The 14,445-nt window shown below is 37.7% G+C and overlaps 1 protein-coding gene across 2 annotated transcripts in view; it reads left to right on the top strand.

Moving 5' to 3' along the window:
• The window catches only part of pik3r3b (phosphoinositide-3-kinase, regulatory subunit 3b (gamma)), a 135,561-nt gene that overhangs the window by 63,820 nt on the left and 57,296 nt on the right, over positions 1-14,445 (top strand). Inside the window, exons 5-7 of one of the 2 annotated variants that reach the window (XM_079460453.1) lie at positions 1,056-1,187; positions 9,014-9,221; positions 11,267-11,352. In XM_079460453.1, coding sequence (XP_079316579.1) covers positions 1,056-1,187; positions 9,014-9,221; positions 11,267-11,352 — 426 coding nt within the window. Of the gene's footprint in view, positions 1-1,055; positions 1,188-9,013; positions 9,222-11,266; positions 11,353-14,445 lie in introns of those variants that run through there. The other variant, XM_079460452.1, reaches the window with a different exon arrangement.

The raw sequence follows: 14,445 nt of genomic DNA, 5'->3' as shown, positions 1-14,445 counted from the left end.
GTTAAAACCCGCTTGAGATTTTTTCAAGCTTTATTGTGTCTTTAAAACAGCGGGTGCTGACAAGTTGTTAAAGTGACTACTTCTTTGGTTGGGACCTTTAGCCAGCGCATTGCAAACTTCCGGGTTGGCTTTCAAAAATATGTCATTCTGAGGTACTAAATTTTGTACGTAAGTAATTTTGAGGTCTTCCGCATTAATTCTTAATCGAAAGTGTTCAAGATTCAATGATGTTCCAACCTTTAACCCATTTAATGTATATTTTTAAGTTTTTGTGTATGCTATGGGAAACCTTTGCTTTTTTACGTTATTAGTTCATCTTTATAGTTAATCTTTTTTGCCATCTTTGCTGTAAGACCGTGTGTTAGCCAGGACCACCCATTTAGTACTTGTTTAATAAAGAGTTATTGTGATGAATCAAAAAGACTATGATTCATTTTCTGACTCAGAATAATTTTAAAGCTATTTAAACACTTTTATCTACAGAATTCATTGTTGAAGAGGGGCAGCTCAAAAGAATATTCATCATTTTATCCAGATGTCTAATTTGACAATGAGTGTGTCAAGATTACTCATGCATTTCTGCATTTTTTCCCTTGTATTATTCAGTTGCCAAACACAGTGTTTTTATCGTCCAATACCCTGCCAGTTGTGTTGAGCATACTGTAGAAAAGTATTTATAGATGTATGCTCATACCCAAACTGTAAATGAAAACTCTCTCAGACACTTTTACACCTTTCCAATACATCAATATGCCATTATGATCACAGCACAAATAAGGGCCCTTTAAAATTACTACTGTATAATTGCAGTCTTCCAATCTGCTATTATCCCAGGCTTTAGGTTATCGACTAAGAACCTCATATTTACTTTCAGCGTTAAGCTTGTGACTGGATCATTGTCCCCAGAGGGGTTAAAAATGGTCAGAAGATCAGACCACCACTGTAAGTGAAAACGTTATGTGGTTTCTCCATGGGCATGTGGTCTGTAAGGGTAAATAATAGAGAGCACTCCAGATGTCTATTCTTAAACATGTTTCTCTCTTTGTTTCACACAGACCCAGCAGCGGTGGACTTTGAGCAATATGAATTATCTGTATTGGCTGATACTCTTCGAGGTTACCTTCTGGATTTGCCTTGCCCCATCATCCCAGCTGTAGTGTATAGTGAGCTGGTCTACACTGCTCAGGGTAAGCACAAAATATTCAAGCACCACCAACGTGCCATGTGTTTTCTAACAATGGTTCTGCTTACTTTATGTGCATTTGCAATGAATCACAATCACAGAAGTATTCCGTAGGCTCTGTGTATGATGTGTACTGTAGACAATAGATTGGGTTATTTCAGTACACAGCGCTCTGGAAAACTTGATTTTGACTCTGAAGGACAGCAACGATACATTATTCCCACTATACTTCCAGATATTATGTTGTGGTATATAAGCTGTGGTTAGAGCGTTGGGCTTGTAACCAGAAGGTTGCCGGTTCGAATCTCAGTGCCAGCAGGTCATGACTGAAGTGCTCTTGAGCAAGGCACCTTACCCCTGATTGCTCTGCATTAATGTGCCACTGTAAAAAACTACTTGTAGGTCGCTTTGGATAAAAGCGTCTGCCAAATGAATAAATGTAAATGTAGTTAAAACAGATGTAGGTGAATCCTTACATAATTGAATGGTATTGCGTTTTTTAATTGGATGACAACAGCAGGTGAAACTGAATTCATCACTCATTATAACATTATAACAATTACAAATGTTGGTGCGCCTCAAGGTTGTGTAAGTACCCCCCTTCTTTTCACATTGTACACAAATGACTGTAGGAACCAGCATGCAGACAATTATATTATAAACTTTTCAGATGATACAGCTTTACTTTAGTTTATTGACAGCTTTAGTTTATTGACAAAGAATTAAGATGTTGACACGTATAGATTGTGAAATGGTTTAAGGAACACAACTTTTTGTTGAATGTCAAAAAAACAAAAGAATAGATTTTTGACACTAGACTTGTTGGTGATCATTGCCCAATTTTAGTTAATGAAGAGGAAATGGAGCAGGAAAAACATAAGTATCTGGGCATCTGTTTTGATTCTCATTTGAAATGGGGCCATAAAGTGAAGTGTTTAAGCACGGGCCAGTCAGCGTTTGTATTTTTTGCTTAGGCTTAGGGTCTACGGATGTGGAAAAACTATCTTCTTGTTGTTCTACAGATCAGTTATTGAATCTTTAATATGTTCTGGTCTTACAACGTGGTTTGGTAATTTGACTGTAAAAATCAGGTCCCAACTTCAAAATATGATTAAAAGAGCTGCAAAAATGATTGCTGTTTCCCCCATTTTGTCTTCAGGAGATATATTTTTTAAAGGTTTTTTAGGAAGCATTCTCTCAAAACTATTGGTGATCCAAGCCATATTCTCTATGAGGAGTATGAGCTTATGCCCTCAGGCAGGAGAAATAGGGTGCCTTAGGTAAGCTGAATAGGTAAAAAAATTATTTGATTCCAATTCAATTGTTGAACAGTAAATGACGAACTTGCGATGTGTGATATGTAATGTGATGGTTAATATGTATGGGAGGTGTATTATTACGCTTGTGTAAGAGTGATATATGTATTGAGATATGTAAGGTGATGAGTAATATGAAATGTGAATGTATTATTGTATAAGAGGGATATGTCTGTGTGTGAATAAACAAAAAGAGAATTGTTGTGTGGCTGACCTGCTCTCTTGTTCGTCTAAGACAAATTTCTCCATTGGGAGATTTTACAGGAAGTTAAAAGGAAGTGTAACTTTACTTAGTGTATGGTGGATGGTTTGCTGCATGTAGTTTATCCTTCACATAAACAACAGATTATATATTTGGGACAAAATTGACTTATGTTGACTTATTTTAAAGGGTTGTCCACCTAAAAATTAACATTCTGTCATGAATTCCCCCCCAAAAAACTTTATTCCAAACCTGTATAAATGTCTTTGTTCTGGTGAACACAAAAAAATAGCAACTGACAATTCTGGGACATCATTGACTACCATACTACGGAAAATTAAAATGGTCGTCAAAAGTGCCCCAGAAATGTGTGCTTTCCTAAATTCTTCAAAATATCTAATTTCGTGTTCAACAGATCAAAAAAGTATGCAATCATTTTTCCTACTATAGTAGTCAATGGTGTCCCAAAAATGTCAGTTGCTAACATTTTCCAAATATATTTCTTTGTTTTCATCAGAGCTATAATGTTTTTCCAGTTTGGAACAACTTTAGTGTGATTAAATGATATAAGAATCTTCGTTTTTGGCTGGAGTATCCTCTCAACATTGCTGCTTGTCTTTAAAACAAAGCTGCCTTATGGTTTATGCAGTCTTTGAATTAGCGCACATGTCACACTTTTTAGCTGCTTTAGCAAACAAAGGATCCAGTATAATCTTTTTTGTAATGTTCCACAGAGGCACAGGAGATATTGTATATAGCTTCAGAAAGACATAGCAGGGGCGTTGCTTGACCCCTTTTATAAATCTGCTGTGCCCCAGTATAAACATAAACCAGTGCAGAGGTTTCGTGCCAAAAACCATGTCCGCGCACATCTGTGTGTTTCCTTGCAACAACTTCAGCAAGCATCTGCGTATTGCGCATGCAGGAGCGTAAGGGTGATGACACGCGACTGAGGTAGGCTATGAAAACATGACGAAACTAATGTAAGTTTCTTAATAGTATTATTATTATTTTGACTCGATCATTAATAGACCCTCTAGATGGACATCAGAATTTGTTTGTTCAAAGAAGGGAAATGGAAGCAGAAAGGAGAGATGATGAGTTTTAGGGAGATAATAATTGATAAACAAACTACACATCCCCTAGTAGTACATCCCCAGCCAGTCAGGTCTATCAGGTTAGTATCAGGAAAACCTTTGTCAAGTCTGTAAAATTGCATTGTTGCTTAGAAAAACATTTGTGTTCTGTACTTTTAGAAATGAAATAAATATTTAATTTACCAGCTCTAGTTTAGCACATCACATAAAAAGTTGGCAGTACCTATGGCTATAACTATGTGCTACTATAGGCAGTACAGTTAAAGAAATGAACCAACTTTGATTAGACTTGGCTGTGAAACCAGAATCATTTTTTTAAGATAAAATAATTGTCTTTATATTAGTATATGGAGCCATAATTATTCATAATGTAGGCCTAATTATTCATTTTTATCATTGTGTTATGAATGCAGATCTCAGAAAAAACTCTCTCTGCTTTCATTATTTCCATAAAGTTCATGCAACCATGTGAATAAAGTTTATGCCAAGTATGTTGAAAGTATGTTTTAATACATACATGCCATTTCCCGGTATTGTTGCAGTGTAGGAATAGTGGTTTAAGCAAGGGAAGTTTGTATTGTGCATACTTCTTGCATACAGCAGGTTTTTGAGAAAAGGGTGATAGAAAAAGTAATGGGGGCCTCTGCCCCAGTAGAGCTTTAGGTCTAGCAATGCCCCTGTTAAGAAGTAAATGTTGACCATTTCATTTCGATTAACTGTTTCTTCTAGGCTCTTCTGTTAAAATACACAACTGAAATAGACAGGTGTGTGTGTGTGTATGTATGGCGTGTGTGTGCGCGTGTGTGTGTTTCCTCTCAAAATATTGAAGCTCACAGTGTTCAGTAGGCATAAGTGGTGGTGAGAGTAAAGGTTGTGGGTGACGGATGGAGGTAAAGAAAGAGAAAGAAAGAAAGAAAGAAAGAAAGAAAGAAAGAAAGAAAGAAAGAAAGAAAGAAAGAAAGAAAGAAAGAGGGAGAGGATGTGTGTGTGTGTGTGTGTGTGTGTGTGTGTCTGTGTGTAAGTGTAGGCGCTGCTATGCCGCAGGGTAAGTTTACATCTGTTTCTCGCCTCGCTCTGCATTACACCCACAGAAAATAAAACACATATACACTGAGTCTGTCCAGTCTTAAACATAACTGACTGCTCATGAGTGTGTCCTGACTTTAAAGATAAACAGAATTATGTAAGAACCACCTCTAGGTTTAATCATGTTCACCCAAAAATGATTTACTTAAACCTTACATTGTATAATGTAATGGTTGCTCTTTTTTTCTTTCATCAGTTCAGTTTGCAGTGACCAGAGAATTCAAAATTTCTCCTTTTGTGAAAGAAAGTAAGTCATGTGGGTTTTGAATAACGTGAAAAATGATGACCGATGTTTCATTTGTGGTTGAACTGTTCTTTTAAGACAGCACTGTCAATACCTTCAGTCCTTATCTGCCATATCCTACCGAAAAGCCATTCATAAATGAATTGCTTCATAATTCTTCAGCTGCTGGTTCTATAGAGCGTTGTTCAGTCTAATTGCTTCCATTTAACTATGGCAATAGGAGTGTATTTGATCGATGGCTTATAAACATAATATTTTACCTTTCCGTCTTCAGTTATGCTGCCGCTGTTATGAATTAAATAAATTGCAAGATTTAAAGTAAAATATTGCATCTCCATCCCCAAAGGAAGGAACTAATATTAGCTTTGTGTTGCGGTGAACAGCTTAAATCAAGGCAATGACACATAAAAATGAGCTTGGACTTATAATACATTTTCTATTGGGTCTATGTGTTCTGCGTCTCTTATAGTGTTAAGTCACTGTAGGATGTGCCATATGGCATATTCAGCATTTGCGCATTAATCGTTTTAAAGAATCAATGGGCTATTATGGCAAATAAGCTTTCTTGGAAAGCCCCTTTGTCACAGCGTGCCCCTGACAATACCAAACCTCACCTCTCTCTTTCCTTAATAAAATTAAATCTGATTGTAAAAATTAGACATGGTTTTGTTTAATATGCTTAATTTAATCAACAAACTATTTGTTTTCTCTTGTTTTTTAAGAAAACAATAAGAAAAAAACTATGTAATCCATAAAAGGTATTATGGATCAAATTCATTTTCAGTTGTTCATAATTCAGGAATAAATATGATAAAAATAGGGAATTCTATGCAGATATAAAAGTTCAACCATACCTACTGCCATGTAAAGTCTTTTTTAAAGTTTTTAAAGCCCTTTTGGGGTTTTTACTTTTTAGTATTTCATAGTCAGGGAGGTGAATTATAACATCCATAACCGAATTGTCACATCCATAATGGTCCATATTCCTAATAAATAAATAAATGGGAACACGAAAAAAAAAATGAAGTTACTATTTTGATGTGTATGAAAGGCTATCGCAGCTGCATTTTTGGGGTATTTGGACATTTTCATTCACACAAATCTTACAAAGTATGTTGACTATCAAAAACGAGCGTCCTTTTTTGTCACTCCATAACGCATTAACTCTTCTCTCTTTTAAAATTGAAAACTCATGCATAGACTGATATATTCTGACTCTAGTAGCAAGGGGTATGTAAAATATAAACAGATAATTCAATATACTGTACTCGTAATAAATTCGTTCTCGGAGAATTTACATTTCACGTTTTGACTGAGAATCTCACATCCATAACCCTGGAGTGCACAAATTAATTTTTTTATGTAAAAGTGACTTTGTTTGGTATTGCCGAGTACTATTTTGAGCCTTTTGAATCTACAAAGTATTATTCAGAGTTATCCGTCAGGGTTCACATGCCCATGCCTGCAGCACCGATGCCCATCTGGCTGATCGGGAGCCAGCGTGCCTACTTCCAAGAATGCAATTGGTCGTCTGCTTGTCTACTCTTTCCCCGGTTGTGTCGTGCTGAGTCCAGATGGACTCGGCCAAGATCCCAGCCCGCAGCCCATGACGCTGGCCTCTATTGAACAGGGGTCACTCTCTTTCGGACATCTCTGCGTGGGAGGAGATGGTGGGACAGTCCGGCTTCTGACCGGGGGTTGCACGGGTGTGTGTCTGTGCATCCATTATGTTGGTATGCATACTTGCAGAATGGCTAAATTTGTTCTCAGTGGTCTGCTCTGCGGCCAAGGTCAAAGTACTGACCCAAATTCTGATCGGCAGATTGCCAAACATTCATCACTCGACCCCCCTGCCACACAGGGCCTATGACCTCTGACCTCTTAACACTTATCTTATATAAGCACTACGGCAGAGACGCCTTAACCAGACAACACCTTAATGGCTTTGTTCACAATCATAATTCATGCAAGAAATGTGGTTGGCAGGGGGTGAGGCCGTGGGTTTGGGGGCGGGGGAGGAGAGCAGCTTATAGGTAGTAGTCTTACTTACATAGAAAGTCTTGTGACAGGCAAGATTTAAGAAGCCTATAATGCAGGCCTATCTGCAAGCTGCCCCAATTGACATTGAATTATGACCACATAAAAATTACCAATTATGACATACAAAAAACTAAGCAAAATGAAAAATACTACTCAGTACTATAATGCACTTATTTTCCTTGTTGTCTTCTACAGTAGTAAGGGTTGGTTTTGTGTGTTGTATGTACAATATCATACCTCTGCCAAAGGTGCAATGTTTGAATTGAGAGCTGCTCTCATATATCCAGACTGTGTCCCTGTCCTTTCAGCTGATGAAGACAAATATTCATTGTGTCTAAGGGACTTTGGGATGAAATGCTCATATCGTTGTTGTGCCACAGGGGCACTCTTTAGTGCATATAACCCTGAATCACAGATGCTTGTCTCTTTGCTATGGCAAACCTCATCTCAGAGGAGCTCAGCAATATGTTTGGAAGCTGTCTAAATAACTGCATTGTCCTTGTGGTTCCTTGTAGACAGTGGATGGAAGGCTAGGGTTAGGTTAGCACTCCAACTCCTGTTGTGCTGACTTTCTAGTCCAGGTCATGGCTTTTGTAATGTACCAAGTGATCAGTGCTTTGTGCGTTTAACACGTCAAATGTTATTAAAACAATAAAAATGGACATCCAACAAAAAGGTCAGTGTTTTACAATGGAAGGAGGGAAGCTTGTGCATTTTGTGTGTTCTGATCCTACCCAATACCTAAACCTAACAACTATTATACTTACTATTCTTAAGCACCAAATTAGGAGTTTATTGTTGCCTAAAATAATTGAATGATATCTTAAAATAAAGTGTGACCGATTTCATCTATTAAATTTTTTTTAAGAGCAATGAATGACATGCAAGCAACATACATTAATGGAATATAAATTACATTTTTTATCTATTATTCACTTTCTTTCTTTCGAAATTTTGAAGAACCTCTGTTACAAAACAAACACTGGCCCCCATTGACTTTGGAAATTAGAGCTGTCAACATTAAGGCATTAAGGCATTGAGGCGTTAACGCACGCATTTTTTTTCAGATTAACGTGTTGAAAAATATTTAACGGAGGTAACACTGCATCAATTTGTTTTGTCATCTTTTGTCTAGCGTTACATTATATAATCATGCTCTTATTCATGTAAAGGCCTTTTAACCATTTAAAGCCTGATTTGAAACAGTTGCTTTGACGCATTCTTGCTGTGGGATGCGGCACAATGTCTGGTGTATACAGTCACAGGCTAAAAGCTGCGTCAATGAATCTCTGTCAGACAGAGCACCAGTATTCAATTCTCTTTTGTACTTGAATGAAAAAAAAACACACAAGATTATGCCAGCAAGCCTGTTTTGTCTAGCATTTTCGTAAACACAGATTTCAACTTGTTAAAATAAATCCTAAATAAATGCAAAGAGTTGTGAAAATAGGAAAGGGGAGTTCGATCTGCGTAGAGCGGCAGCTCTTAAAGGAATTGTTCACTTTCAACATACATTTTCAGGATAATTTACTCGACCCTGTTGTCATCCAAGATGTTTATGAATTTTTTTCTTTAGTCGAAGATAAATTAAGTTTTTTGATGAAAACATTCCAGGATTATTCTCCATATAGTGGACTTCAATGGACTCCAAACAGTTGAAGGTCAAAATGATAGTTTCAGTGCAGCTTCAAAGGGCTTTAAACGATACCAGACGATGAATAAGGGTCTTATAAATGAGGGTGAATAAATGGTGAATTTGGGTGAATAAATGATACAATATTTTTTATTTTGGGTGATCTGTCCCTTTAACACAGATGATGTGAAAACGGTTTGAATTTAATACAGACTGTTTCTCAAAAACAAATCAGAATTCCTATTGTGACACGCTGAAGAGAATCCTTGACTCCCCCAGCATCCCTCAGGCTAACCACCAGCTCCTGGTTCATCTGACCCGACACCTAAGCAAGGTGACACAGAGTGGAGCAGCTCAGGCAAGCCCCAGGCTTCTGGCTCTGGCCTACAGCGAGGCCATCTTCAAACACAACCACTTTAGGTATCGTAATTACTTTTAATCTACTAAACTCATTTTACAGTCATGTATACGCTACACACATTTGCATCTGAAGCAATTAGCGCATTATTAAAGTGAGAGTCATTTCCCCGAACTGGCTGCTTCACAACAGAAATATGTATAATTCAGACTCGCCCTGAGACCGGAAAATAATATATCATCATGTAGAATTTTGTGGTTACTCCTACATTATGGAAAAAGCCATCCTATAAAAATGACTAAAAGCATGTGCAAGTAACTTCGCCTACACATATGAACATTTCAGATTGCATGTGCATTCAAATGATTGGTTTCAGCAGAAAGCTCAGTTGTGCAGATGTCGAAACCTATCTTTATTCCTCTAGTTTAATTAAAGTAAAGCCCAGTGAGATGAGGGAGCTGTTATGCCTGATGCATCCCTCAGCCCAGTGTAAGACAGCCCTTAATGTCCACATCCGCAGTACAATCTCCTGAGAGGAATGGCACATAACACATAACAGATGGGAATGCTTATTAAAATGGCTTGCACTATGCTACACTCCTATGTTCCTGCCATATAAAAAGTACTGGCTTTGCATGTTGATAACTCTCCTTTTATGTAACACGAATGTTATTACAATACTCAGTGGAATACTCTAGTCTGATTGGGTAGTGGTGTGATCCAGCAGGCTTGATGTTACTCGGTAAACTCTGCACTTTAAGTGATACCCCAACCTGATCACCCTGTTGAGTTTATTTTGCAAATATCTAACTTCAAAGAAGATTTTCATACATTAACATGTTTAATGTTTAAACAACTGGGAGAACACTCCAGAATTATTTTTTGTTTTTTAGAATTTTCTATTTATTGATTTCAGAAAACATTGATTGCAGAAAATGTAACCAAACTGGTCAAGAAAACAAAAAGATGGAGGGTTTGCAGATCTGGAATGATTTCTATGATTAAGGCTTCTGCATACCGTACAATTTTAAAATCCAAAAATGTTTTGCTGTTGTATAAACAGCAGTATTAACTTACGTGGGAAGCGTACGCAACGTTGCTCCAACGATGCCCTAACGTTGCTCCAGAAGAACTTCCCCTTTCAGTTTTTTAAACACTACAAAACATTTGAAAAAATTCAACCAACAGAACATTTATAACCGAATCAAAATGTTATATTTGTGTTATTGATATATGTAAGATTTAAAAATCAAATGAATCAAAATGAAACCCGAAGTGCTTCTGGACCACTGTTTACATCGTGCAAAGTGATCTATAGTCATTCACAAGCATGGTGGTCAGTTCTTTTAAAGACACTGTAATACCATGGGACTTTTTTGTTAGTTTGGTATTTGAGAAGGTTAAGTAGCCAATCACACCATTCTGAATAAGGGACTTTAGTGCACATAATAAAGAGTAGTGTGCGAGTGAGTCACAGCTAACTCAGTCAGCGCATCGTAGTCCATTAAGTCGCCTCAGTCTTATTTGATTGTGAGCTGCTTTTCTGTCCCTCTGCCAAGACACTCCGGTGGGATTTTCCCTGCTTATAACAGCCTGTCAATAGTCCTCTTGCTCTAGGGCAGTCCAGGCAGAGAGCGAGAGAGAAAGCATATTGGACGCTTTGCCAATCAGATCAGCCACTTCATCTCATGACATTATTTGTGAGAGAAAGTATTAATTGTTAATTCTTGGCTTGCAATGGTGAACAAGGGCGAAAGTTTTCATCCAGGGTTTCATAGGAACATAAGAATTCATAGGAACATAAGAATTAAAAAATGTATTAATATTTAAAAGAATGTTATTGAAGTTATTATAAATTATTACAATTTAAATGGTGCATACAGTATAATTTAAATATTTAGGGTCACTTTTATTCCACATTAATACCGAACTGATCAAAATATAGATTAACACTCATTTAAAGGTATACCTCTGTATGTCACCCAAAAATTATGATTCATCTTTCATTCGAAACCTGTATGACGATTTATGTCTTAATTTCCACCTCACTTTAGGTAATGATATGATTATGCATTTCAATCTTGAAATCTCTCTCTCCTTGCTCTAGTGCGGATGTAGACCCAGAACACCATGTGAAGATTCTTGAAGTTCTTATCATGGTCGGAGGCCTAGTGGAAATACAGGCTGCTCCAGGTAGGCCAGAGGTTTTCATCACTTTTTTTACCTTTTGTCCTGAATTTTTGTTGATTAAAAGATTTCGTCTAAACAAATCATGTGTGAGTTTTGTGGATGATGTTAGCGCTGTGTAGTTTCTTAGTTTGAGTCATGGAAACTTCCGGTAGAATCGGCATCTGTGGATGTAGGCTTTTGTGTAAGTTTGTGTGTATTTGTGGAGAAAGAGAGTGTTTTATGAGAGCTCACTGAGTGTTCATGGAAAGCTTTATAAAGGGTAATGATACCCGCATTCAAAAATTGCTTCTGCTTCACTGGCTCCGTTCAGCCACAGTGAAATTTTGTTGTGATGGATTTTGTTATGGATCTTGCCATTATGCAGGTTTAAACAATCAGTATCAGTCGTTGGATGAATATATTCTAGGTCTGTTAAATGATCATTTTGTTTACATTATTGTGATTATTGAGTCCTGATTTAGAACCATGGATTTTTAAATCAACTTTTGGAATGGAATGATAAAATTCATAAGATGTTCAGTACATTTGTGGATTATTTTTCGTTTCGTTATCTGATGAAGTTAAAGGGCCCGGCGCAGCGCAAGTGTTTTTGCTAGTTTCAGCCCCACGCAGTTCTCATTCACCATCCCCTCAGGATACCTGGAATCAGTGTTACAAGTACCCCAGGCACATCATTTTACCATTTTTGTAGCATAGACACAGTAAAAACGATGAGAGCTTTCGGATTATACAACGCGTCTCTATGGTGCTGAAACCTGAAGTTCCGCGTTCCGGTCCCCTTGCAACTGATACTCAGCTGCCATTGGCTCATCTGCGTTTAAGGGTAGGGGCTTAGCGATTGGTCAATTATGAAAAGGGTTCATTTATTTTTCTAAATCGCAGTTGAGATAAAATAATTTTTTTTTATTTGAAAACACAAAAAAATGCAACCAATGGGGTCACTTCAGTTAAATATATCCATGTGTACATGTTTATCAATGCAAAATCAATATGCACAGTTTTCACAGTGTAAATTCGATTCAGGATACAAATGTATTACCTGATTTTACAGCACTGCTACATCGGTAAATGTAATTCAGTATTGTAAAGGAATTGGAAACTTTAGCCCAAACTAAACCACTGTCTCAGAGATTTTGTCAACTAAAGTGACAGACTAGAACTTAATAATAAACGCACCCCATGGACAGACACAAAGATTTATGGGGTCTTGTGTGACCTACTCTTTCTGTTGTCGGGTCATAACCTCGGCCCCAGGGCAAGTCTAGGGTAATGATATGGGTGGCAAGCTTAAGTTTAAAGTTTGCTTAAACACATTCAGTGATCTAATTTAGTTGGTTGTCATTTAACATTTTCAGATAGAAAATAAAAACATTGCTGTGGTGTTTATGTGGAAGAACTCATTTATAATCCTTGCTAATTGTTTCATCTACCTTCTTAATTAAAACCACATCTTAGGTATTAGAAAGCAGAGTAAACGAGTAAACCCCTTAACAGCCCAAAATGTGATTTATACCGTACATAACCCAAAAGAGCTACAAGAGCTAAAAAAAACACATCACAACCCATCCATGTATGACTGACCGCTTAAGCCAGGCAATATTGTACCTAGAGGGCTCTAGCGAATGACCAGCCCCCTCCTGTGCCTCAAGCTCTCCGGTCTGACCCTGATGCGTTCCAGCTTGGTGAAGTTTGTTGGTAAAACATTGCATTTAAAGAGCAATCTTTCAAGGGCCGCATCAGGCACAATCTCTCCTGGATGACTCCACTTGTCAAATGCTGATGGATTTTCTGTGGCTGTTAGCTTGAGCTCTGTAGGGAAAGCGAGAAAGGAAATTTAAAGTAGGAATGTGGGCAGAGGGGTTCGAATCATAACACTTTCTTTTTCTGCCACGGTCACAAACTTAAAGTTACAGTTCACCCGAAAATGTAAAATGTGTCATTGTTTTCTCTGGAGAAGCAGAGAGAAAGCATACATTGGAAAATGCTGGTTAAGTCAAATAAGGGAGAGAACCGCATGATGTGGCCTTAAGATGACCCGAATGCAGAGGATAGGCAACTCGGAATGACTCACAGAATTGATGGTAAATGCTTTAAAAATGGCTAAAAAGGTCCCCAAAAATATGTCATAATTTACCGTATTCACCCTTATTTCATGAACAAATCATTTTTCATATTTACTTCATTGTTTATTTTGTAAATCAATTGTTTGATCTGGTTTTTAGATCAGACATCACTAATTCATTCATAAGTGTGCTTGGGCCAACTTTTTGTTTCTCTCAGATCTAGATGATCTAAAATGCTGTTTTCTCTCTTATTTTAGTTTGCCAGCCTCTTTCCAATGTTTACTTTCTCTCTCTCTGGCTCATTTTAAGTACCGTTTTAGTGTTTAGGCCTGCTTCAGATAATATTTTTGCTGAATGAACTTGTCAATAAACGTTTTTGAAAAGTCAGATCTCTATCTTTCTCTCCGTCGTCGGCTTCGGTTCACATCACTTAAAGCTGTTCTCTGTCATGCCCTCAAGCCCCGACTTTAACCTCCATATTTACACATGCACCCGTACACGCGTTCTCTCATGAGGTCGGGTTGCAACCTCATGGAATTCCCCACTGGCTGACCCCGAGCCCCGGATGACCCAGTGAAAATGACCGGTGCTGCCTTCCGTAGCATTTAAGCTGCACACAATCACATGCTTCAATGTACCATGTAATAATCTTCGAACTGCACTCTCTGTGGCCTTTGTTCCACAAACCTTCCTCTATTTTCATCCATTTAGGGTTCATTTGCAAGCACAAATTTGGAATTCTGCTTGGTCATACATGCCTCCAGCCGGGTCCAGGGCTGTCATTATGGGTAGACCTTCAGCTGTAGACTTTGAGAGTGGGCAGTTATGGTTTACCTTTTCACGGTTACGTACTAGTTTAAAATTAAATGATTAAAGGAGGTCAGTTTTGAGAAGTGGGGTTGTGTTCATGCAATGGTAGTCAATGGTGTTCAATGTTGTTGGGTTACCAACATTCTTCAAAATATCTTCTTTTGTGCTCTGCAGAAAATCTTTCAGAACCTGAATTCTCTCTCTCTCTCTCTCTCCTCTCTCA

The sequence above is a fragment of the Barbatula barbatula genome (genome assembly GCF_947034865.1).
Source record: "Barbatula barbatula genome assembly, chromosome: 7".
Lineage (NCBI taxonomy): Eukaryota > Metazoa > Chordata > Actinopteri > Cypriniformes > Nemacheilidae > Barbatula > Barbatula barbatula.
The sequence above is the reverse complement of the archived record's forward strand: the minus strand, read 5'-3'. Positions and strand labels throughout refer to the sequence as shown.